We start from the raw sequence: 24703 nt of genomic DNA on the forward strand, positions 1-24703 counted from the left end.
CCCGAACTTCAAACTGTACTACAAAGCAGTAATAATTAAAACAGCATGGTACTGGAACAAAGGCAGAACTGCAGACCAATGGAACAGGGTTGAATACACTGACATCTCTCCTCAATCATATGCTTATTTAATCTTTGTTAAAGGTGCAAGTAATGTGAAGTGGAGTAAGGAAAGCCTCTTTAATAAATTGTGTTGGCATCACTGGACGGCTACATGCAAAAAAATAGGCTCAGAACTCTGCCTAACACCATGTACAAAAGTAAGATCAAAATGGATTAAAGACCTCAACATCAGACCAGAAACCATAAGGTACATTGAAGATAAAGTTGGCAAAATAGCTACTTTTGAGAGAAAAAGTTATAGTTTTTTATGAGAATTTCTGTTTTTATGAATTTGTTATTAGAAACACAAGATTTGTTATTTCGTGGTCAGATAAAAATAACTACCTATAATAGTAAATATAGAACCCTAACTATTCCACAAAAATATTAAAGATAACACATAAGTATTGTGGCAGGCTACAAAATGAATATACAAAAATATGCTGCATTTGTGTACAAAAAAAGCTAAGAAAAAGTACATTTAAATTGTGATCTCACAATTGCATCCACATAATTTAAAACTTATGAATATACAAAAAAGAGGTAAAAGACTAACATAGTAAAAATTATAAGATCGTATTGTAAGAAATAGGAATAAATGAAAGACATCTAATGTTCATGGACTAGATGAATTAACGTAAATAAAATTGCCTTCCTACCTAAATACTTGTGTATTTAGATTTCATTGGTTTCAATGCATTCCTTATTGAAATTCCAGTGGAACAGAATAAACAATACTAAAATTGTGTGAAACCATAAAATAAATCCTGAAAATCAATCCTTGGGAGGAAAATAAAGGTGTTACACTCCCTGATTTCAAACTATAATAAAAGCAATAGTAATCAAAACTGTTACTGCAATAAATACAAGCACACCCATAGAATAGAATTCAGAGCCCTTAAATAAACCCACAAACACATACAGTCAATTTATAACAAAGGATCCAGGAGTATACAGTGAAGAATGAGGAGTTTCTTCAGAAAATGAAGATGTTTACAGTCACATAAAATAATTGAATTAGATCACTATCAGATACCATGTGCAAAAAAGTAGCTCATACTGATTAAAGACATAGATATATAAGACGTGAATCCATGAATAGTGAAGAGAAACAGTTTTTAAGAGCTAGAAACAATGCAAATGCTCACTGACAGACAACTAATAAAGATGTAGCATATAACATGCAATGGAATGCTACTAAGTATAAAAAACTATAAATTGGGGCCAGAGAGACAGTAAACCAGGTAAGGCTCTTGCCTTATATGTAGCTGACCCAGGTTCAATCTCCAGAAGCACATATGGTCCCCTGAGCACTCTCAGGAGTGATCCCTGAGCACACAGTTAGAAGTAAGTCCTGAGCACAGCTGGGTCTAGCTCCAAAACAAAAAAACAAACAAAAAAATCGAAATATGTTATTTCCAATACATGATGAATCTCATAAGGATTGTGCTAAATGAAATAGAAGACAAAGACCTTATGACTTTATTCATGTGTGTAAGATTAAAAGAACTAGTGAGTGAGCAAGATAAAACATATTCTCCCTTTATGCTCCTCCCTTCTTCTTTTCCTACCCTGTTTATTCCTCTAAAGTCTGCCAAAAAGGAAGTGTTAGGACGCGGATCTTGATCTCCCTTTAACGACAAAGAGACTCCAGAGACTGCAAACAGCAAGCAAGGTTTATTGTAGGACTGGCTAGCCAGGGTCGAGCCGCCTACACAGACACGCAGGTCAGATAGGTGAGGCAAGACCCCGAACTTCTTCAAAGGGGATCTTATATAGGCCTTCACTAGCAGTTACAGCAAAGCCCGCACATTTCATAGCCAATAGATTTGTAACAACACATACTTTCTTAACCAATCCATTTGAAAGTACATCACTCCTTAGCCTATAGATTCAAAGGTCAGCATTTACGTATATAGGCAGTGTGGCTAGTGGGCATCTGGTAACTCAGACATTTGGTTATCACCTGGCTTCCTTTGATAATCAGCTCTGCATTCCGGTGGAGGTGGATAAGAGAAAAGTTCCTAACAGAGGTAATAGATAAGGAAGGGCCATCCCAACAGGGAAGAGTCAACAAATGGTTTCCTAATTTACACCCCAGCAAGGAAGAGTCAACAAATGGTTTCAGAATTTACATCCCAATAAGGAAGGGCTTCACAGCTAAGGCTCTACTAAGGAGGGGGGCAGGAAAGGGAGAGTTACTAATTAGTAGAGTTTTAACTCTGGAATCTCCCTCAGGGTCCCTAGGGACCTTACAGGAAGAAACTCCTTTTCTATATAATTTATTTTTTTATTATATCTGAGATAATGTGGTCATAATAATATTTATGCTGTGATGTTTATGTACAAAGTTTCAGTAACCCAGCATCACCAGAGTGCTTAGAACCCCTCACTATTGTCCCAATGTCACCATTAGTTCACCTTAAGAAGAAAGCTGTTAGTCTGGAGAGAAGGAACAGATTTAGGTGCTTGCCTAGCATGCAGCTGGGACCCACACTACCCTGCTTCAAGTCCCAGTGCAGCATATGGTTCCCCAAGCACAACGTGGGGAGTGGTCCTTAGCCAGCTGTAGCCCCTGAGCACAACCAGATGTAGCGGCAAAACAAGAAAGAAAGGGGAAGAGGGAGGGAGAGGAAGGGAATGTGGGAGAGTGGAGGGAAGAGAGGAAAGCAAAGAGTTCCAGAACTGTGAGAAATAAATTTCTGTGGTTTGAGTCACCCAGCCTCTGCTATTCTATTAGGGTAACCCTCCAAGGCCATGTACCAGGCACCCAACAGATCTAGAGTTCGATGCAGTGCTCACTTCTGCCCACTGGGCACACACTGAGTTCTAGAGACTTAGCTTTGAAGTCCGGAAGTGTTCACAAAATCATAATTATTTTCACTCTCTTAATTGCAATGTTTCTTCCCCAGGGTGAAACTAGACACTTCATTTCCCAGTTTCATGGACAATCTGAAACATGGCCTTAATTTTCAAGTCACCAACTTTTTTTTCTCTTTTCAAGTCACCAACTTTTTTTTTCTTTTTGGGTCACACCCAGCAACGCTCAAGGGTTACTCCTGGCTCTACACTCAGGAATTACTCCTGGTGGTGCTTGGGGAACCATATGGGATGCTGGGGATCGAACCCAGGTTTGCAAGGCAAACGCCCTACTATCACTTCAGCCCCAAGTCACCAACTTTAGAAGGATCCAAATCACTATAATAATGAACACTGTTTTTCCCTCTCCACCAGTGGCTCTGTTCCAAAATACAGGTCAGAGGACAGTGGGCGAGAATCTTACGTGGTCTCCCACCTACTGACTTCATCAAGAAATCTTGCTTTTTCCCTCTAGCTGTAAGGACAAAGTTTCACATTAGGGCTCCATTTTCCCAGACCCTCCTTGGAGTCACACTTCATTTATAAATCGTTTCCAAAACAGGTTTCCCTCCCAGCTTACCTGGAGGGGTTTGTTTGTTTGTTTGTTTGTTTTTTGTTTGTTTTGTTTTAATTCTGCTACAAGACAAAATTTGAAGCTATGCTATGGGTTAATTTCAAGTCTCTTTTTTTTATTCAGTTCAAAACCATTTCAAAGACCTACAGAAAAGTTTGGGTTACTAGTTAACTACTAGTGAGTAGTCCTTCTCAAATCAGAAGTCATCAGGTCCAAGCTCTTGTTGGCAGGAAGCAACCTAGGGGATTGGGGATGAGAGACCAGAGAGTGAAGGAGAGCAGACCTCATGGCTTCTGGCTGGTCTGGCAGCATCTCCACAAAGTACTCGCTTCATGGGCTATGAAGACAAAGGCACACTCTGCATCCCTAGGAGTGCTGGGATACACACTGAGCCTTACATTCTTCCTCAGTTTCGAACCGGTTGGCGTTGCCCCCACAGCTGCCATACCAGAACTGTCGGCAAGTGCCTTCCTTCTTGCTGTAGAACCACTTCAGGATGTAATCCTGGCACTCGCCTTCTACTGGATCCAAGGAACAAGGACCTGAAACAAACAAATGCCAACTCAGTGGAATGTCTTCCTGACCCGAACAGAAACTGAATATGGGCCTGGAGTTCTGGGATAAGTCCTAGCTTCACCGCCAAGCTAGCTGTGTGACCATAAAGCATTGACTCTAGGAAACAAAAGTAAGGGACCAGAGTGATAATACAGTGAGGAGAGAAATTGCCATTCTTATGGCCAACCCCATGTATAGTCCTCAACCCCACCAAGGGTAAGCCCTGAATGCAGAGCCAGAAGCAAGACCTTAGTGCTGCCTTGTGTGGTTTCCCAAAAACAACAAAATAATTTTTTAAAACCCACATCCCACACTAATTGCAAGATGCCCCATACATATGAGAACAGCAAAATCATTTCAGCTACTGTTTTATTTTTTATTTTTGGTTTTGGGGCCACACTCAACATGCTCAGGGCTATGTGCTCAAGAATCATTCCTGGAAGTGCTCAGGGACCCATATGGGGTACTAGAGATTGAACCCAGACTGGTTTCATGCAAAGTAAGTACCTATTTGCTGTACTATCTATCAAATACTATTATTAATTTTAATAGTATAATTAATACTATACAGATACTATTTTTAATATTAATAATAGTATTATTAATACTATACAGATACTATTTTTATCTGGCATATGCTGCTGGAAACCCCGCAGTGTATAAATAAGTGCATGAACTTATAAAGGAAAAAACAATCTTTTTTTCCAACACTGAGAACTCTTCACTTTACTAGCACTATTTCCCTTTTTTACCAAGACATCTCAGTGCCTTACATTCTTCTAAGTTTCAAACCAGTCTCTAACCTATCCCATCTTCAAATCACCTAAGATTCACCACTTCATACAGAGGGCCTCATTCACCGACTGGCAAGTGTGAATGCCAGTCTGCGCCTATTGTCTCAGATAAATTCTTTGGTGCAAACATGTATTGGGGGAAAGGTGTAGAAAAAGCTAAAGCTTGTTAACAAAGTATATGGGAATTCCTTTGAAATAAAGATGAGAAAGGAAACTCCCTCTTGAAACAGGAGGAATGATTTGGTTTTTACCATCAGCAGTCTCTGAATGTTTTTCTCTCCCCGTTTCATTTTGTTTCATTAGCATTTGAACTTGACTGTCGTCAGCTTCATAGCCTTTCTTTTCAAGAGTGTCAAGTGCTTCTTGCTGAACTGTAGATGTCCTCAGAATTTTACTCTGCTCCCCTAGTGAAATGTTGGTTACCTCCGGATCTTCCAAACCGTGAGCAAAGCCAGATCTGTCAAACTGGCTCTGGGACAGCCTAGACAGAAACAATTCAGGTCAAACTGCAGAACTAAACCCGAGGACAAAAAAAAAGAGTCAATTCCAAATGGATACTGCTGGGTTCAATATATTCAGAGCTGGGGCTGGGAGGATGTTCCTCAGCAATGCTCTTGGATTGGGGCCACTCACAGTAATACTCAGTCTGGTCATGTGAGTCTGACAGTTTGAGTGATCAGGTTCGGTGATGTTGAAAGCCACACTTAGTTGTCCTAGGCATAAACTCCGAGCTTTCTGAATGCAAAGCATGCACTTCAGTCCTTTGAACTATCTCTCTGGACTATGGACTTGATAGCAAACTATCTATTTTCTTAAGTTTGCAGAAATCTTTGGGAAAGCATCAGCATAATATACTTAGCAAATGAACAAACTAAGCCAAGTAACAACAGATGCTTAGATTCCGAGAACAGATTAATGACAGCTACAAGCAGGTGGAGCTGAATAATTGAGCATAGGGGATGGAGGAGATATACTGCTCTTCACCTGAAACTTGCATAATATTATCTACCCCCATTGCTTCCGTTAAAAAACAAAAAAAGAAAAGAAAAAGAAAAGAAAAAATGTTATACAAGTTAAATTTGGCAGAATAGAAACAGCGTAGGGGTTAAGGGACATTTCCCACCAACTCCAATCTGATCCCCACAACCACATGGAGTGACCCCCTCACCCAACACTTCCAAGTGTATCTCCTAAATAAACACATGCATACACACAAACACACGTTAAATTTAGCACACAAAATCAAGCAATTAAATATTACCTAAGGACAGGGAGATCAATAAGCTGAGCACATGTTAATTTTACCTCTGAGACATGGGATTAGAAAATAGGAATGTGGAAGAATGGAAAATTTCAAGGTCTTCTTTCATATACTTAGATGCTCTTTGAATTATTCTTAATATTATTCTTTGTTTTGGGGTAACACCCAGTGATACACTGTGCTTGGAGTTGGCTCCTAGTGGTATTTTGAGGATGATAAGAGGCTGTGGTTTAAACCTGGGTCCCCTGCAAGCAAAGCACATACTTCTGCCCATGGTCCCAACCACCCGGCCCTGGCCCTATATTATTCTTAACAATAAAATGAAAGAAAAGATAAGTGCAATCTTTCTATGTCTGTCACTCTCTTCCTGACTCATTTTACTTAGCATGAAACTTTTCATGCAGAACCACTTGCATGCAAAATTCATGATTTCATCTTTTCTAATAGTTGCATAGTATTCCATTGTGTAGATATACCAAAGTTTCTTTAACCAGTCATCTGTTCTTGGGCACTCGGGCTTTTTTTTTATTAAAAAAATTTTTTTAATAGTGAGACATCATGAGGTACAGTTGCAGACTTACATATTTTTGTGCTTGGGTTTCAATTACACAATGTTCAAATACCATCCCTCCACCAGTGCCCACTTCCCACCACCATGCATCCCAGTATCCCTCCCATCCCCCATCCCCCCATCCCACCCTGGCTCTGTGGCAGGGCATTCCCCTCTGTTCTCTCTCTCCTTTTGGGTGTTGTGGTTTGCAGAAGAAACATTGAGTGGCAATCATGTTTGGTCTATAGTCTACTTTCAGCGTGCTTCTCCCATTCTGGGAGGGTCCTCCCAACACCTTTATTTGGTGTTCCCCTCTTTATCTGAGCTCCCTTTTCCCTAGTATGTGTGGTTGGCCTCCAAGTCATGGAGTAGAATTCCTGGTACTAATCTCGGCCATTCTTGGGTGTTAGTTTCCTATTTTGTTACTTTATGTTCCCCAGATGAATGCAATCTTTCTATGTCTATCCCTTTCTTTCTGAGTCATTTTACTTAACATGATATTTTCCATGTAGTACCACTTGCATGTGAATTTCATGACTTTGTCTTTTCTAACAGCTACATAGTACTCCATTGTGTAAATGTACCAAAGTTTCTTTAACCAGTCATTTGTTCTCGGGCACTCAGGTTTTTTCCAGATTCTGGCTATTGTAAAGAGTGCTGCAATAAACAGGCAATTGCAGATGTCACTTCGACTATACTTTTTTTGACTCGGGCTTTTTTTTTTTAACAGATTTTGGCTATTGTAAACAGTGCAGCAGTGAACATACAAGTGCAGATGTCATTTCCCCCCAGTTTTTTATAATTTTATTTATTAAGTCACCGTGAGAGCATTTACAAAGCTTAAGTCTCAGTCATACAATGAAACATCCACACCTTCACCAGTGCCCATTCTCCACCACCAAAAACCCCAGTATACCCCCATCCCACACCCTCCCCCTACCTGTGGGACAGATGATTTCCACATTACTCTCTCTCTACTTTGATTACATTCAATATTTTGATACCAGACCCACCATTATTATTTGGGATTTTACCCCAACACTCAGATCTGCCAAAAAGGCATCAGTGGACAATTTGTTTTCTATTGCTGGTCATGAATAACATATGATGTTGCACAGCTTCAGTAGTGGCTGGGCGATTTTGAAATTCCGAAATTTTGACAATTAAATCTGGAGGGATTTCTGCCAAAACCTGCTGGGTTCCAAGATTTGTTCCTGAGTATCTGGAATCATGGCTGTTAAGCAGCTTGATCAGGAGCCAGAGAGGCCATTCGTGGGCAAGCGACTCAGGGTCTCGTTGGGGTGGGGAGGAAAGGGCCGGCTCCACTCCCATCCCGTGAGGCTCCGCATTTCTTGCCACTGTGGGCCAAAACCTGACTGTCCAGTGGTCTCTGGCAGATAGCGACCACCAACCTGCCAAGGGGGAGCAGGTGGAGGGACAGAACCCTTTACCCCCTAGGATGGCCAGGCAACAGTAACCTACTGCGTGGTCCAGACCATTTCTGCCCAAAGCCCCTGGGTTTCGAGATTTGTTTCTGAGTCTCTGGGATCATAGCGATTTGTTTCTGAGTCTCTGGGATGCAGATGTCATTTCGACTGTACTTTTTTGCCTCTCTGGGATATATTCCTAGGAATGGTATTGCTGGGTCAATGGGAGCTCAATTTCTATTTTTTTTTTTTGAGGATTGTCCATACTGTTTTCCAAAAGGGCTGAGCCAGTCCACATTCCCACCAGCAGTGAAGGAAAGTTCATTTCTCTTCACATTCATGCCAACTCCGGTTTCTTTTGTTCTTTTGGATGTGGGCCAGTCTCTGTGGTGTTGGAGAATGGGCACTGATGGAGGGATGAGTACTCTATCATTTTATAACTGAAACCCAAGCACGAAAGTTTGTAAGTCTACAACCGTGCCTCGTGGTGTTTCACTAATATAACTTAAATTAAAAAACAATGAAAGAAAAGAAAACCCAAACTTGTCTTGGTCAGTTAGCTGCAGTCTTTCCTTAGCAGGCACCAACCACCACCCTCCTTCAGGGCACAACCCCAGTGCACCCTAATCCTGCCTCCACCTACTCTGTGAGAGGCAAAAGTGATCTCAACTGAGTGTCTCCTCGGCTTGGGCCCCCACATTCTTCAGTGAGTTCTGGGGGTGGGTACTGATTTGCTCCACCTAAAATAAAAATAAAACAAAGCATAAAATAATTTGTAAAAAAGAAATAATCGAAGGAAATTAAAAACAAGTCAACAAATATTTTCACTAAGATAAAAAATTTGTTTAAAAAGAAACTCTATTAGAAACTAAAACTAAAAATGTTAAATAAAAAGTCAAAACCAAGCAATAAATTTAGAAAGATAAAAGATCTAGTAAATCATAAAACCAAAAATATGCCAAGTGAATTCAAATACAACACAAACTCTGAAAAGGAAAACAAATAAGCTGAAACATAAATCAAATAAAGCCATAAAATTTATCCCGTTATAAAATTAATACAGATTAAAATCACACCATAAAAGAATAAATAAAAGATAACGTGTTACATAATAAAGAACAGAATAAAATGAAGTGTCTAGAGTTATTTCTTTATCCTGCATCTTGCTCAAGAATTTACTCAGACATCTGTCAACACCAGGAACCTAAAGTTCAGAGTAGTCTTCTGACTTCCAGGATTCACTCACCAAAAGGCTGGGGTGAGAAAGAAAATGATTTGTACTTCTCAAGAAAGAGAGACTTCTAAAATGTCCTTCAAAATCCTCATCCTTCAGTGATGAAGGAGAGAAGCTCAGGATGCCCTTTTCAGCTCCCAACATCATATCACATCCTGAGAAACCAACAGCTCCATCCCAAGGCACCTTGCAGTGTAGCTGTTTTGGATGGTGCATTAGTAGACAAATCCCCAAATCATGAACATGTGACCAGGTCAATAGCCACCCACTTCACCTCCAATTCTGCCAATCTCCCTTACCAAACACTAAGGGCGCAAGATCTGGTTCTTGTTGCACATGAGTTTGGTTCGGGGAGCACTTCGGGGAGGTGAAGTCTCTGAAGCAGGAGATAAGAATTTCACCCAAGACACAATGTCTCAGAGCCTCTTTAACCCACCTCTTGACTTCTTCCATTCAACAGGTGTTAGGCAACCTTGCACTTTTTCCTGTCCCTATTTCCTGGTAAGTCCCTGCTAACTGAAATGTCCCATCTCTTGTTATTCAAAGAGATCATTTATCCAGCGTATAATTGTTTTTTTAAGAACTAATCTGTAACTCTGCCCTAACTCAGACCTGAATCAGAATCAACATTTTAACCAGATGCTGAGCAACCAAAGAGCACTGTTACATGCAGCAGAATTCTGAGTATGGGTTATCCAGTATAGTAATGGCCACCAGTTTAAAGGGTACACACACCCCACTGGTGCAATCAACACAACCTTCAGGTACATGTTTGAGCACAGGCTTCAAAAATAGGAAGAGATACAATTCTCACTTTGCTAAAAGAAAATCAGGAGACTAAGTAGGAACGTGTGAGAGCCCAGACACCAGGTTTGGCAGAGTGTTAGGCAATGACAGGGGAAGATTGATAAGGAAACTGATGAGTCATGGGAAGGGGGGCATTCCGGGCTCGTCCTTCACGCCTTACTGAGGTCACGAGTTTCCCCCCCAAGAGTGGCTCTCCGGCATGGCCATGGTTCTAGAGCCACAGAAACCAATCTCATAATTATCCAACTCTCAGCAGAAATACTTCCAGGCTTAATAAGTAAAATATCAGAAATCCAAAATCACGTGGCCACAATAGTGGCCATGCGACATCATTTGATTCTTGTAACCAGTTGTAGAAACAAATTATTTCGCAATGTCTTTTCAACAGGTCTGATTCGGGGGTGTAAACTCTAAATAATAATGGTGCATCTTTTGTCGAAACAATGAATCTAATCAAAGTAGATAGAGTGTTAACTAGAATTTATCTGCCTCACAGGCATTGGGAGGGTTGAGAGGGGGCGTATATTGGGGTTCTTGGTGGTGAAAAATAAGTACTGGTGAAGGGAAATGTGTTTGATGATTGCATGACCGAGACTTAAACCTGAAAACTTTGTAACTTTTCCCACAGTGATTCAATAAATAAATTAATTAATTAAAAAATAAATTAAAAAAAGAGGTGTCATGGGTAAGTGTAAGCTTTGGTCACGCCTCAAGTTCATGAACAAGAGAGAATTTAATAAATCTCATGTCATCCTTTAGTGGGATCTCCATTTTTATCTGTGTTCCACCAGGCCCAGTATTCATCCTATCACCTTTATCTCTATGCTTTATCCAATGAGATATTAATAGGCATTAAACTTAGCCATAAAATAGGGGAAAAAACCTGATGGGTTTCTTTACACAGCAGGGGACCAGAGTGATAGTAATAGTGGGCAAGGTTCTTGTCTTTCACGAAGCCAACCTGGGTTCAATCTCTGACATCCTATTTGGTCCCTGAGTGCAGAGCCAGGATTAAACACTGAGCACTGCCAGATGTGGCCCCCAAACAAAAAATACACAGCAAGGTAGCAACAGTGACCCAAAAGCAACATAATATGAGAGCTGATCCACACAACTGAGTTGAGGGGTGGCAGAGTTTGACAGTAAGGGCCAAATTGGGTTCCTTGGGAGGTGGAGATGGGTACACTGGTGATGGATGTGGTGTTGAAATTATGTTCAGGAGGAATCATTATTAATCGTATTGTAAACCACAGAATTGCCATAAATAATTTTTTTAATAAAATAAAAAGAGACTAGTGAGAGTGGAGACAAAATACAAGGTGTCAGATGTTTGCCTTGCATGGGGGCTGTTAGATTTGATTCTCAGCACCACATGCAGTCCTCAGAGTCCTAGCGAGAGTGATCCCTGAGTTCAGAGCCCAAGGAAGGAAGGAAGGAAGGAAGGAAGGAAGGAAGGAAGGAAGGAAGGAAGGGAGGGAGGGAGGGAGGGAGGGAGGGAGGGAGGGAGGGAGGGAGGCCATCCCCAGGGTCTCTGCAGAAGCTGTGCAGCTATAGCCCCACCAGTTGAAGGTACAGCAGGTACCTACTGGCCCCCGAAGTCCTGCAGAATCCTTCCCCACCCCCAGTGCTTTCCCCCACACTGCTTACTTTTGAGGAGGTTCAGAAAGGCCCTCACGAATCTGTGGGCATGGGCCAGCTCCGGGTCCGACACTCCTTGAAGGCGCAGTAGGTGCTGTTCCCATGGTTTGCTGGCCACCAGGGCCAGCTCCTCCAGTTCGTGGGTCCCCACATCAGGACCCAAGGCCAGCACGAACAGAGCGATGCCCTTACACTTGGCCTCCAGAGACAGAGTCCTCAGCTTCTGCCTGTCCCAGCTGCTGGTCTCGCTGCCCACAATGGCAAAAAGGACCTGAGGCCTCCTGGGCAGTGGAGCTGCTAGGAGCACATTTTCCAGTGTCCACTCCAGCGCGTGGCCCAGGGCAGGCTCTCCCTGCAGGGAGCGGAGGGCAACCTCGCGGATCCGCTGCAGCATCTGCTCCCGCTGGTTGTAGGAGGTCAAGTGGAAGGCCTGGAGCACAGGGGGGCTCCCCTTACCTGGCCAAAAACCAGGGGTCGTATATGTCACGAGGGCTGCTCGCGCATCCTGGCGGGACACGCTCGGCTGTGCAGCGAACTCCAGGTCATGGAGCGTGGCAGTCACTAGATTCAATGCGGCGTGGTACGTGCTGGTGTCCACCCCGTGGGAGCCGTCCACCAGGAATACCAAGTCAGCGTCCAGCGCCATGGGCCTGGGTGCTGCCGGTTTGCATCCCTGGGCTGGGTGGCACATGTCTGCGGAAGGAGCACAGGGCCGGGGGTTAACCATGCAACCACGCATGAACAAATGCAATTTTAGACTTAATAAAAGTTGCTGCTGAGTGCTAACCACAAGCATTGTGTTAAGGTAACTAGTGACTGCACCTGAATCAATGTATCCGAGTTCCAGAAGAAAGACACTAGATGACTTGAGTGCACATTTATATGTAGTTTTAAGCCAATGGGACCTATGGTGCCCTAACCTCTGGTTCATAGACAACCAATTTAGTCTGGATCTTGGTGGTCGTGACCTTGGATAAATTATTCAGCCTTCCCTGATTTTCAGTTTCTCATCTGACAGGCGGGATGGTGCTGATAATAATACCAATCTCATGTGGTGGGTAACCGAGGTTTATACTATGAGGGTGAGGTCATAGATAGAATAGCTAAGAGCTACCAGGCACATTTGGAAGAGGTCAAACCTCTTGTCAGCTGATTTTTGCTTCTGCAGAACTGAGGCTCAGAGAGACAATGTGTCGAAGAAGATGAACAATCAGCTCTCCAGAGCACTGGGTGTGACTGACGACCAATTTCTCAGAGCCCATTCTGTTCTGGCAGAGTTAGGTCTAGATGTGGGCCAAATGGGGGGAGCAATGTTCTCCCATCTCTGGTTTCACCTAGAGAACTCACTTGGCCTGGGTGACATGTAGTACAGATAAGAACTCTTTACCCTGGAGCATGGGTTTCAGCACGTTCTCCCGGATCCAATTTATGTGGGTCTGGGATCCAGCCATGGAGGGGAGACACAGAGACAGCAAATGACTGGCCAGGATTCCCCTGGTGGTTAATTGCTATTCCATGCCCAGAACTCAGGAGTCTTGGCTCTCAGTTTACTGTTCTTCCCATCACATCATGGAGACCTCAAAAGGATATATTATCCTAGTCATTTATAGGAGACTCAAAAGACAGGGATGTGAACAGAGGAGGCCAAAAAGTAGAGTAAGCTTCTATTAGAAAGAGACAGAAGATATCCAAAGGCTCAGACATGAACTCAGCTCCCTCTGACTGTGCTCAGAAGGGAATGCAGTGTTTGTGATTCTTAAGACCACCCTGACCTCCTAAGACACACTGGAAATTTCTACTTAGTAGAAAATTCCTAGATTTTGAACTCTGCACAAAGCAAACAACACACATATGCAGAGCAGAGCTGATTTGTGACCACTTACCAATCTGCCCCATCCCAAGAACATGAGTGTGATCGGGAATGCTCTCTTACCATAGCAGAGAGTGCAGCGGGCCACGTGTTCCACATCCTGTTGGCGCTGCGTCTCCCAGATAAACAAGTGAAATCTGTTGGCTTCATCCATCTAATCCAAACATATACACCACTTAATCATCAGATTAAACTTCAGACCAGGCTTTACCATTTTTTTCTAATTGAAATGAGTAAAACAGGCATTTGATATTTTAAAATTATATAATGACATGAACAAACAGTATTTAAAATACATTTTCAGCTTTTTCGGTTATTTTTTTCTCTGTTCCTAATCTGGAGATCAAACTATCCTTGGTATGAGAATATTAACTAAGACCTCAGACTCTTCAAGTAAAAAAAAAATTCAGTCACACATGGAAAGTATCATGTTAAACGATACGAGTCAGAAAGAGAGGGATAGACATAGAAAGATTGCATTCATCTGGGGAACATAAAGTAACAAAATAGGAGACTAACACCCAAGAGTGGCCGAGATTAGTACCAGGAGGTTTGCTCCATGGCTTGGAGGCCAGCCGCACATGCTAGGGGAAAAGGGAGTTCAGATAGAGAAGGGAGCACCAAATAAAGGGTGTTGGGAGGATCCTCCCAGGATGGGAGAAGCATGCTGAAAGTAGACTATAGACTGAATATGATTGCCACTCAATGCCTCTTTTGCAAACTACAACACCCAAAAGGAGAGAGAACAAAAGGGAATGCCCTGCCACAGAGACAAGGTGGGATGGGGAAGATGGGGGATAGGAGGGATACTGGGACCCATGGTGGTGGAAAAATGGGCACTGGTGGAGGGATGGGTATTTGATCATTGTATAATTGAAATCCAAGCACAAAAATTTGTAAGTCTACAACTGTACCTCATGGTGTTTCACTAATAAAAATGAAAAAATAATTCAGTCACATGGTCTGTTGGATGAGTCAGAGGGAAATGAGGATTCAAGATTTATCACTGTATCACTGTATCATTGTCATCCCGTTGTTCATCAAGTTGCTGGAGTGGGCACCATTTACTTCTCCATCCATCCCAGCCCTGAGGTTTTAGCAGTCTCTTCTTACTCGTCCTTCCCAACGGTGCCATATTTAAGGCTCTTTTAGGGCCAGGGGAATGAGACCCGTTATTGTTACTGTTTGTACATATCAAATATGCCACGGGGAGCTTGCCAGGGTCAAGATTTATAAATTCTATAAATAATTATTGATTGTCCACATATGCTATAAGCATGGTGGGAGTTATAAATATGAACAGAAGACACAGGCCCTTCACAGAGGTAGTTTCATAGCTCGTGTATTATTAGAATGAAAAAGGGAGATAGAGTACTCTGTAGAAGTTCCCTGTAGTATTCCCAGGGTTCAGACTTGGGATATATTAAAACCAGAAGACAAAAGTGATGAAGGATTCAGAAAAAAAGAAAAACTTGTGATTACGGAAAATCTTTTTAACCTTTGCTATTACATTTATATATCAACTGATTATCAAGGCATAACAGAAAATTAATAGTAATAATAATAAATCCAACAAAGTTCATGTAACTAGTTGGAACCATCAAAAACCCATTCCTTCTTCCTAGTGCCACAGATCAATTACATTTCCCAGCCTCCATGGAAGTTATATAGGATCTATGACAGGATCTAGCTAAGGCTATGTAGGAAGAAGTGATATATGCCCTTTCCAAGTGCATGTACTTTACTCCACAGCTATCTTGACTTTTATCTGACAATCAATAGTAGAGAAAACATGAAATTTCTCCAGCTCAAGTATATGCTGGGATGATGGGGCCACTGACAGAAAGAGTCCAGGCCTTGAAATGACTGCATGCAGCAAAAAACACCCTTCCCCTCCACAAATGTACCCAAAGTTCCACATCATAAAATGTGACTTAAAAAAACATGTTAAACTATCAAGTTTTGAATGTCTCACAGTTATCCTGATACATACAGACTCTGCAGGAATTATGCCTCTTGCTAAAGTTAGAAATGCTTATCAGTGATTTTTCTCAGGATCTTAACTATGCTTTGCAAACAGGCAAGTGTCAAAGCTTAGTTATGCCTCTCTGTCTAGTATTTATAGGACTGGGGCCCCCTGAAGGCCAGCTCTTCCAGTTTCATCTCTGTGGCCAAGACAAGTAAGCTCTGTATTCTCCTTGGTAGCAATTGCAATGGCTGCCATCTTGGTAGCAAGATGCTAGGATACGAAGATAGCATGCTAGCCCTGGAAGACAGGCCAGGTTACTTTGGGGGGGAAAATGTTTTCTGTAATATATTCTCCTAACAGATCTCTTTAGTATTTTCATTTGGGACTAGCAAAACCACAAACATTGTCTCTCAAAGTGAGCTGGCTTGAAGCAAAGCTCTTGTAGAATATAGAGAGTTAAACTCCGGTTTATGTTAGTATAACACAAAAACACATGAGAACCCTCCTGAGTCTCCTATAAAAAAATGCAATGCTCTGGGTCCTCATATGACTAAACAATCTCAAGTTATGCTTTCTGATGACTTATAAATTCAAAGAAATCAAGACTAAATGGTTGAATGGCTCCTCCATAAAAGTCTTAACAAACCACCAAATATAGAAAAATAACATAGAGACACCTTCAAAGATATTACAACTTAAGTGAAAGGACAAGCCTACAAAGGAGAAAGAATAAAGAAAGAGTGAAAGATCAGGGGGAAGGTACAGAGAAGCTCCTTGCCAGATAGAAAGGACAAACTTCAAGAGCGAGTGCTTCACTGCCAGCATCTGACACTCAGATTGACTGCACATGGCTATCAGATCTTAGTCGTGACTGAGCCAAATAGTTTAAATCTAATTAATCACCAAAGTTTAGGGAAATAGTGAAGACATGAATAGGACACACTGAAAGCTTTACTGGGAAATCACCAGGCAATCTGGAAAGCTTCTGAAATCTGAGCCTGTGATCATGTCCTAGGCGTGCTGAATAGACTGGGAGAACCTTAGCAATTATGCCCAAGGGTTGTGAGGAATACTGAACCAGCACAATTATTTTTAAGCTAAGGACACATGGGTAAAATGTATTATACAAAGAAGAATTTGCATAAATATTGGGGGGACCTTATGAGAGATGTTCTGCAGTCTGGGGGCCACTCTCAGAAATGCTTGATTTGGCTGGGTGAGCTGGATGGTTCAATGCTTGAGAACAGCAATAGGGTGCTGCTTGGACTAGCTAGTGCTTTGGGAGACGTGAACTTTGTCAAGGATCAAACTTCGGGCCGTGAGCATGCAAGGAATGTTCTCCAGCCCTTCAGGCTATCTTCCTGGTACCTGCTTATATTCTTAAGGTCACATGAAAGACTTGAAACATTCTGCCAAGTTTGGACAAAGCAATGGTTCATGGAAAAGTCCCATGTAATACTAATAGATAGTAGTAGGAATCTAGATTCCAATATTTACCTGTTGTAATTTATTATTTTATTTATTTTCTTTTTTTATTGAATCACCGTGAGATACAGTTACAACAGTTACAAAGCTTTCATGTTTGAGTTTGTCATACAATGATCAAACACCTATCCCTCCACCAATGCACATTCTCCACCACCAATTTCCCTAGTATATGCCCCCTTTTCCCAATCCTCCCCCTGCCTCCTTGGCAGACAATTTCCCCCCTACCCTCTCTCTACTTTTGGGTATTATGGTTTGCAATACAGATACTGAGAGGTTATCACGTTTTGTCCTTTATCTACTTTCAGCACACATCTCCCATCCCAAATCATTCCTCCAACAATCATTGTCTTAGTGATAACTTCTCTATTCCAGCTGCCTTCTCCCCCAACTCATGAGACATGCTTCCAACTATGAGAAAATATTCCTGGCCTTTGTGTCTACTGTCCTTGGGTGTCCGTCTCATTATATGTTATTTTATATTCTACAAATGAGTGCAAACTTTCTATGTCTGCCCTTGCCTGCCATAATTTATATGTGATCTTGCTCAAGCCTGTAGTCAATTCCGTTGATAATAAGAGTTTTAGGTTAAGAGTCAATATCTCCAAGTTGATTATTTTCCCTGTTTCCTCATGGTCTGGTTGTTTTATACTAATTAGCTTTATTGGCTAGGTAACTCCCTGTCTAACCTTTTCTATTCTGAGGAGCTGAGGATGTCATACTCCCATCTGTAGTTTTGCTTTCTGAAAAATTATCAAATTCAACTGAATTGAAAAACTTTCATCTTAAAAAGATCCAGCTTTTCTTAGGAAGAATCTTATGTGATTGTGCTTAAAATGTTCACTGTCCTTGAAAAAATAAAACTGTGGGAATGTGTATACATAAGACACACACACAACAACAACAAACAAACAATGGAAGTCCTCAGGTAAATTATGATGATAGCATATATTCGTCTCTATCTAGTTGTTATTAATCAATATTTAATTACTTTGACTTTGGACTTGACAAGATGCTCCTATTCACCAATGAGATAGACAAGGTAATTTTTGAGGAAGCTCAAGCAGAGAGAGTGTGTATGAAAATCCAGTGTGAGAAGAAAAAATGGCTCCACAATTCACATTTCAAACTCCAGAGAAAGAAATTTCTAACACAAAGTACTAAAAACACAAACTAAGTGATCTGCTTGAAACTCATGGCTTTACTCAAGTGTGAGTCAGGACCCCTGGTGGGTGATATCCTTGACCATCTTCTAAAGATGAATACACATCTGAATACACATTTGCTGAGATTAGCTATGTACTAAAGACAGGAGTCGGGGAAGAAACGGGAGGGAGGAGATACCGCAGTACAGGGGTTGGCAACAATATTCCCTTTTGTTTCATAAAAAAAAAATTCTCAAATGGTGTAGACAACTTGTACACCCTGGTTCCCAACAACGCTGAGCTAGAGAAACCCACAAAGTACAATTCAATGCTTCAATCATTGCTTAAGCTGCCAGAAGCCATGGGGAAAATTTCCTTCCCCAAAGTGAGCTGGGGAAGGCTCTGTTTAACAGATTGAGGAAGACAGGAAGGAAGTAAAGGCAAGGCATGAATATATGCCCTGAACACAACAGGTAACTAGAAACTAGGAAGGAAAAGTTAGCAACCATCTGGCATCTAATTGAACTAATGGCGTGTGACAGAGAAAAATTTGCAAAAGGAAAGACAGCTATTAATCAAGTGCTAAAACATGTATTTAGCATGTGTGAGGCTCTTAATTCAATCCCTGGCCCTGTATATTCCCCTTAGAGCTTTAGAGTGGGACCTTCTTGCATCCAAGCATCAAACCATCAGGCTACATTACCAGATGTGGCCTCACGCACCCATATATCAGTGGGTGTAGTGCCTATTAAAAAAAAAAAAACATCGGGAAGGAATTAGAAGGAGAGAATAGCTTTAACCTGTAACTGTGCCCAGGAGCTTGAGTGCATGTTTGATGCCTGCCAATTGGATTGGTTCCCCATCAAGATTGTCATAAAACAGTGAATTTTTCCTGAACTCCAGCAAACATTAAAACCTGGAACAAATTTCCTGTTCTTTGTAATCTGCTTTTTAATTTTATAAATGGGACAAATGTGGCATTTCTAGGTCTAAGCATTGAACTATCCAGTCTTGTTAGCTGAGTATGGCTACAAGTGGTCGCTTGTGCTCCATGAGAGTCCCCTGAATTTTGGAAGTACCCCTCAAAAAGAAAAATTTTAAACATGGAAAATAAAGCCTTAAGTTTTGAGACACGAGGCAATTTGACAGTTATTAACAGTGGCATTAGACACAAATAGCCCAGAAATGATAATACTGTTTTATGTGCAGTTGAGAGTTCTCAATGGATGGCTTTAAAAATCTTTTTAATGAGCCTCATAGCCACTGAGTATGTTCAAAAGAACTGAGAACTTAGGGCATCTGTCTCTAAAATCATTTAAAACTGACAACCATCATTTTTTTTTCCAGAATAAGCATGTAGGTGTTACTGCAGGAAATAAAATAGCTCAGAGGTGAAAGACAAAAGTCCCACAGACAAAGGAAGTCCTCAGGCAGACAGTTCAGAAAAAAAGATGACAGGATTGTTCCACACTGAGGAGATTCCCCTGAGAAAAAATCAGAGCAGAGGAGGCTAAGGGTGGTACCTCTGTTGGGCAGGAAGATTTTCTAAAAGACCCTGAGAGAAGGTTGCCATTTTCATGGTTTCTCTCTTGTCCATGTCACTAAAAATGAAGTCATTTGTTAGATCTGAGCTGGCAAGTACCATGTAAGATCCTTTCTAAAATGCTGATTTTGAAGGATGCTTATTTCCCAACATCCTGGGGCAATAACAGGTCAAAGAAATAAGAAGGAAACCACAGAAACTCAAGGTTCAAGTATTTTTAAGCTAGCAAGCTCTTTCCAGCAATAATTACATCCTTTTACTTGGATCCTGAAACAACTCAGAGGGCAAGAATATCATGACATCGGATTGTCTCTATTAAATCCAAACACTGTCCACCCAAGACCCCTCAATTTGCAGGGCTGATGAACATTTAGGCAGTTACTACTGCTTCCTGAGCATCACCCTCCAAATGTGAGGGCAATGCCTTCCTGAAAATAAATGATAACACTGAAAACAGACTCATTGCCTTCCTTTCTCATTTTAGAACCAAGAAAATTGATATTCAGAAAGAAAGCGAGACTTTTCCAGAAGCCCTTTGCTAATGATAAAAGAGATAAATGTTCTTTGTTTTTTCAATGATCGTGTGTATTTTGTTATATTGCTATCACTTTATAGATAAGAAAATGTCAATTAAAAAGTGTATTTTTTCTGGCTCAAATTTTTTTTATTGAATCACAGTGAGATACAAAGACACAATGTTGTTCATGTTTGGGTTTCAGTCAAATAGTGTTCCAATACCCACCCCTTCATCAGTGTACATTTCCCATCACCAGTATCACCAATTGGAGATAAATGTTCAATCTCTGAACTGTTAGTTGTCCATACCCTTCCTTCAATAACCCTTTCAGGAAGATGTTTGCTTGTTTATCTTTTTTATTGCTGCAATACTCATTCTCAAGTGTACAAACGCTTATTTTTTAGGGGTCCAAGATTAGTATACCACACCTGCCAGCAAAAATCCAATGGACTGTGGTGAAGGGATTTTGGCCTTATCATGAAAGTTATTAAGAGCTTCTTCCCTCATCTTCATCATCCTATCCTTGTCCAGACATCCTACTAGGCAAAAGGCATATAACAGTGAACAAGGAACTCTCCCCTAGCCTTTGAACTTTGTTTCCTAGAACCCAAAATGTTTTGTTCTTCCTTCCCAACAGTTTTCAAGCTGCCACTTTCCTATTGGTTCTTACAAGGATATATTATTCATAACTATGTTAATGGATCATCTCTCATCTACCATTTTTACACACTTAATCTTCAGAGAAAATTAAACTAGCACAACTGAATTATTTAAGCTATTAGGTTGAGCTATACAATATTTCTATAAGTCAAAAACTATTTTTTTAATAGTGAAACAACATGAGATACAGTTGTAGACTTACAGATTTTTGTGCTTGGGTTTCAGTTATACAATGATTGAGTACCCATCCCTCCACCAGTGCCCATTCCCCACCTCCAATGCTCCTAGAATCCTTCCCACCCCTCCACCCCCCATCCCACCTCACCCCTGTGGCTGGGCCTTCCCTTTTATTCTCTTTCTCCTTTTGGGTGCTGTGATTTGCAAAAGAGGTATTGAGTAGCAATCATGTTTGATCTATAGTCTGCTCTCAGCATGCATCTCTCATCCTGGGAGGATCCTCCCAACACCCTTATTTGGTACTCCCTCCTCTATCTGAGCTGCCTTCTCCCCCAGCATGTGCAGCTTCATGCCTCCAAGACATGAAGTGAATCTCCTGGTATATAAGTCAAAAACTATTAAATTTTGGCAATATTGGATGACTCAACGTTTTATTTATTAGCGACCTGGGATCTTGTAAGGAGAGAATCACATAGCAATTTTTAAAATGATCTTAGATATTCCATAAATATGTTATAGGAATTTGGGTTAGCAAAGTAAAGTCTAGAGAGCAGATAATTCAATAATTCATTATAAATATACATGCTAGAATATCTCCAAAGAGCAGTAAACTAAAGGACAAATTACCTCTCCACACATAATAAACAAGAACAGAAATTAGGTTGAATGAGAGAAGCAAGATACAAAAGAGTAATGCTATAAAATTGAATTTATGGAAAGGTCCCACTCAGGACAAACTTTTGGATTGTGACAGAACTCAGAAAAGCAGTCTTCTGGGATTCAACAAAAAGACTCATGATGTTGAAAGAGTTCAGTATTTTGCCAAATGTCTTGGTAATCAGGATGTTTCAACAGATACAAAAAAGCCATTCAGCTGGCACTTAAAAATCAGTGCATTCCCTCTTTTGCAGACCACAACACCCAAAAGGAGAGAGAGAACACAGGGGATTGCCCTGCCACAGAGACAGGGGGGATGGGGGGATGGGGGTGGGAGGGATATTATCCATGGTGGTGGAAAATGGGCACTGGTGGAGGGATGGGTATCTGATCATTGTATAATTGAAACCAAAGCACAAAAAATTGTAAATCTACAACTTAAAAAAAAATAAAATAAAATAAAGGGGAAAAAAATCAGTGCATTCATGCCCCAGGTGTCCTTTGGGACCCTAAGCTGTCCACCATCCCTGAGCCCCTTACTGCTTGTCCCCAACACTGCGCCCGGTTTTCTCCTGCTCCCAAATCAGTGAAAATTCGAACCCGGGACTATGCCTCCCCCACGCACACGCCTCAGGAGTCTTCAGGGACCCTGGGCCGTCCACCATCCCTGAGTCCCTTCCTTCTTGTCCCCAACCCTGCATCCAGTTTTCTCCCACTCCCAGGTCTGTACCCCTCCCACACACACCAGGTATTCGTAGGGGGGCGTGGCCTCTGAAGAAGTGGGTGTGGCCTCTGCAGAAGTGGGCATGGCCTATTTGGGGGCCCGAGGATGATCTTGCATCTGCAGATAAATTACCCAAAGCCAGCAATCTTGTGTAACATCTCAGTCTTCATACCACCACAACAACATGAAGAAACAACGCAAATCCCCACCATGAGGAGAGGACGATGAAAACAGTCCCGAAGCCTAAATTGGTGTTACTCACTTAAGAAAGCTTTCTGATAAAGAATTCAGATATGAAGTAATGAAGATGTTTAATGAGCTCAAAGAAACAGTGACACAGATATCCAGTAAATTAAAGAAGGACATGAAATAAACAATCAAGAAAACACAGGAAGGAGTGAGAGCAGAAATTGAAAAGCTACGCACAGAAATGCCATGAATAAAAGATTCAGTAGATGAAATTAAAAAAAAACTCAGTGTGTGCCCTCAACAATAGAATGACTGCAGCTGAAGACAAAATCAGTGAGCTGGAAGATGAGCTACAGGAAGCCTACGGACAACAGCAAACAATGGCAAGAGACCTCAAAATAGCTCTAGAGTAAATCAGAGTGCTAGGGGATGATTCCAAGAGGAACAACATTAGAATCATTGGAGTACCAGAAAGTCAGGGAAACAATCCCAGTGAAAAAGCCAAGGTTAAGGAAATCATTCCTGAAAAGTTCCCAGAGCTGGAGAATGCAGGCATCCAGATTCAAGGAGCCTGAAGAGTGCCAGCTAAAAGAGACCCTAACAAAAATACTCCAAGACATATCATAGTTAGAATAATGGATACCACGGATAGAGACACAATACTGCAAGCAGCAAGGTCAAAGAAGGAAATCACATACAAAGGAGCACCCCTTAGAATCACAGCAGACCTATCATAGGAAACCCTCCAAGCCCAAAGGCAATGGTGGGATATAGTGAAAAAACTCACTGAAATGAATGCTTCACCAAGAATACTTTATCCGGCTAAACTCTCACTCAAACTCGAAGGAACGGTACAGTATTTTGTGGATAACAGCTCAGGAACTTTCATAGACTCAAAACCAAACCTAAAAGAAGGGCTAAAGGGGCCACTGTAAGACAAGAAAAACTCTTACAAGCACGACAAATGCTTACAGAAAGATGACACAAAACTCCATGACAATAATCTCTCTCAACGTCAATGGTCTAAATTCACCAATTAAGGGACACAGAGTGACAAAATAATTTCAGAGACAGAACCCAACATTCTGCTGCCTACAAGAAACATATCTGAACAATCAGAAGAAACACAGACTCAAAGTAAAAGGATGGAAAACAAACCTGTAAGCAAACAACCCCCTCAAAAAAGCTGGAGTGACCTTACTAGTATCAGACAACATAAATTTCAGGTTGAAAAAGATTATAAGGGACAGTGAAGGCCATTTTTTATTAATCAAGGGATATGTACAGCAGAAACACTCCTAAATGTATATGCATCTAATGAGGGACAAGCCAAATACCTACAACTGCTAGCAGACCTTAAGAAGGATATTGCGAGCAACACAATAGTAGTTGGGGACTTCAACACCACCTTATTACCCCTGGATAGATCAAGAAGATTAAAACTCAGCAAGGAAATAATGGCTCTGAAGGAATTAATAGAAGACATAGGGTTAATATATCTATACAGGACTTTATATCCCCCCAAAAAAGAAAACGCATTCTTTTCCAGTGCACATGGAAAATTTTCCAGAATAGATCATGTGCTGAGCCACAAAGCATATCTCAACAGAATCAGGAAGATAGACATTGTATCAACAATCCTCTCAGACCACAATGCACTAAAGATAGAAGTTAATCATGTACAGATGCAGAAAACCAAATAAAACACCTGGAAATTAAACAACTCAATGTTGAACAACAAGTGGGTCAGGAAAGAAATGAAGGAAGAAATCAAAAGATATCTGTAAACAAATGAGAATGAAGACACGAGTTACCAGAACCTGTGGGATGCAGCTAAAGCCGTGTTAAGGGGAAATTGTATAGCTTTGCAAGCATTTCTCAGGAAGGAAGAAAGGGCCCACATAAACAACTTGACTTCACAGCTCAAGATCTTAGAAAAGGACCAACAAAGGGAGCCCAAACTAGGC

At 41.3% G+C, this 24703-nt stretch overlaps 1 protein-coding gene across 1 annotated transcript in view; it reads right to left on the reverse strand.

Annotated features, from left to right (window-relative positions):
* Window positions 1-3794: 3794 nt before the first annotated feature.
* The window catches only part of LOC130037460 (collagen alpha-4(VI) chain-like), a 125060-nt gene continuing 104151 nt past the window's right edge, over window positions 3795-24703 (reverse strand). The window contains 5 exon segments of the mRNA XM_056129304.1: window positions 3795-4076; window positions 5135-5364; window positions 8765-8861; window positions 11810-12493; window positions 13734-13824. Of these exon segments, the coding sequence (XP_055985279.1) occupies window positions 3901-4076; window positions 5135-5364; window positions 8765-8861; window positions 11810-12493; window positions 13734-13824 (1278 nt within the window). The 3' untranslated portion in view covers window positions 3795-3900.

The sequence above is a fragment of the Sorex fumeus genome, unplaced genomic scaffold (assembly GCF_029834395.1).
Source record: "Sorex fumeus unplaced genomic scaffold, SorFum_2.1 ptg000072l, whole genome shotgun sequence".
Classification (NCBI taxonomy): domain Eukaryota; kingdom Metazoa; phylum Chordata; class Mammalia; order Eulipotyphla; family Soricidae; genus Sorex; species Sorex fumeus.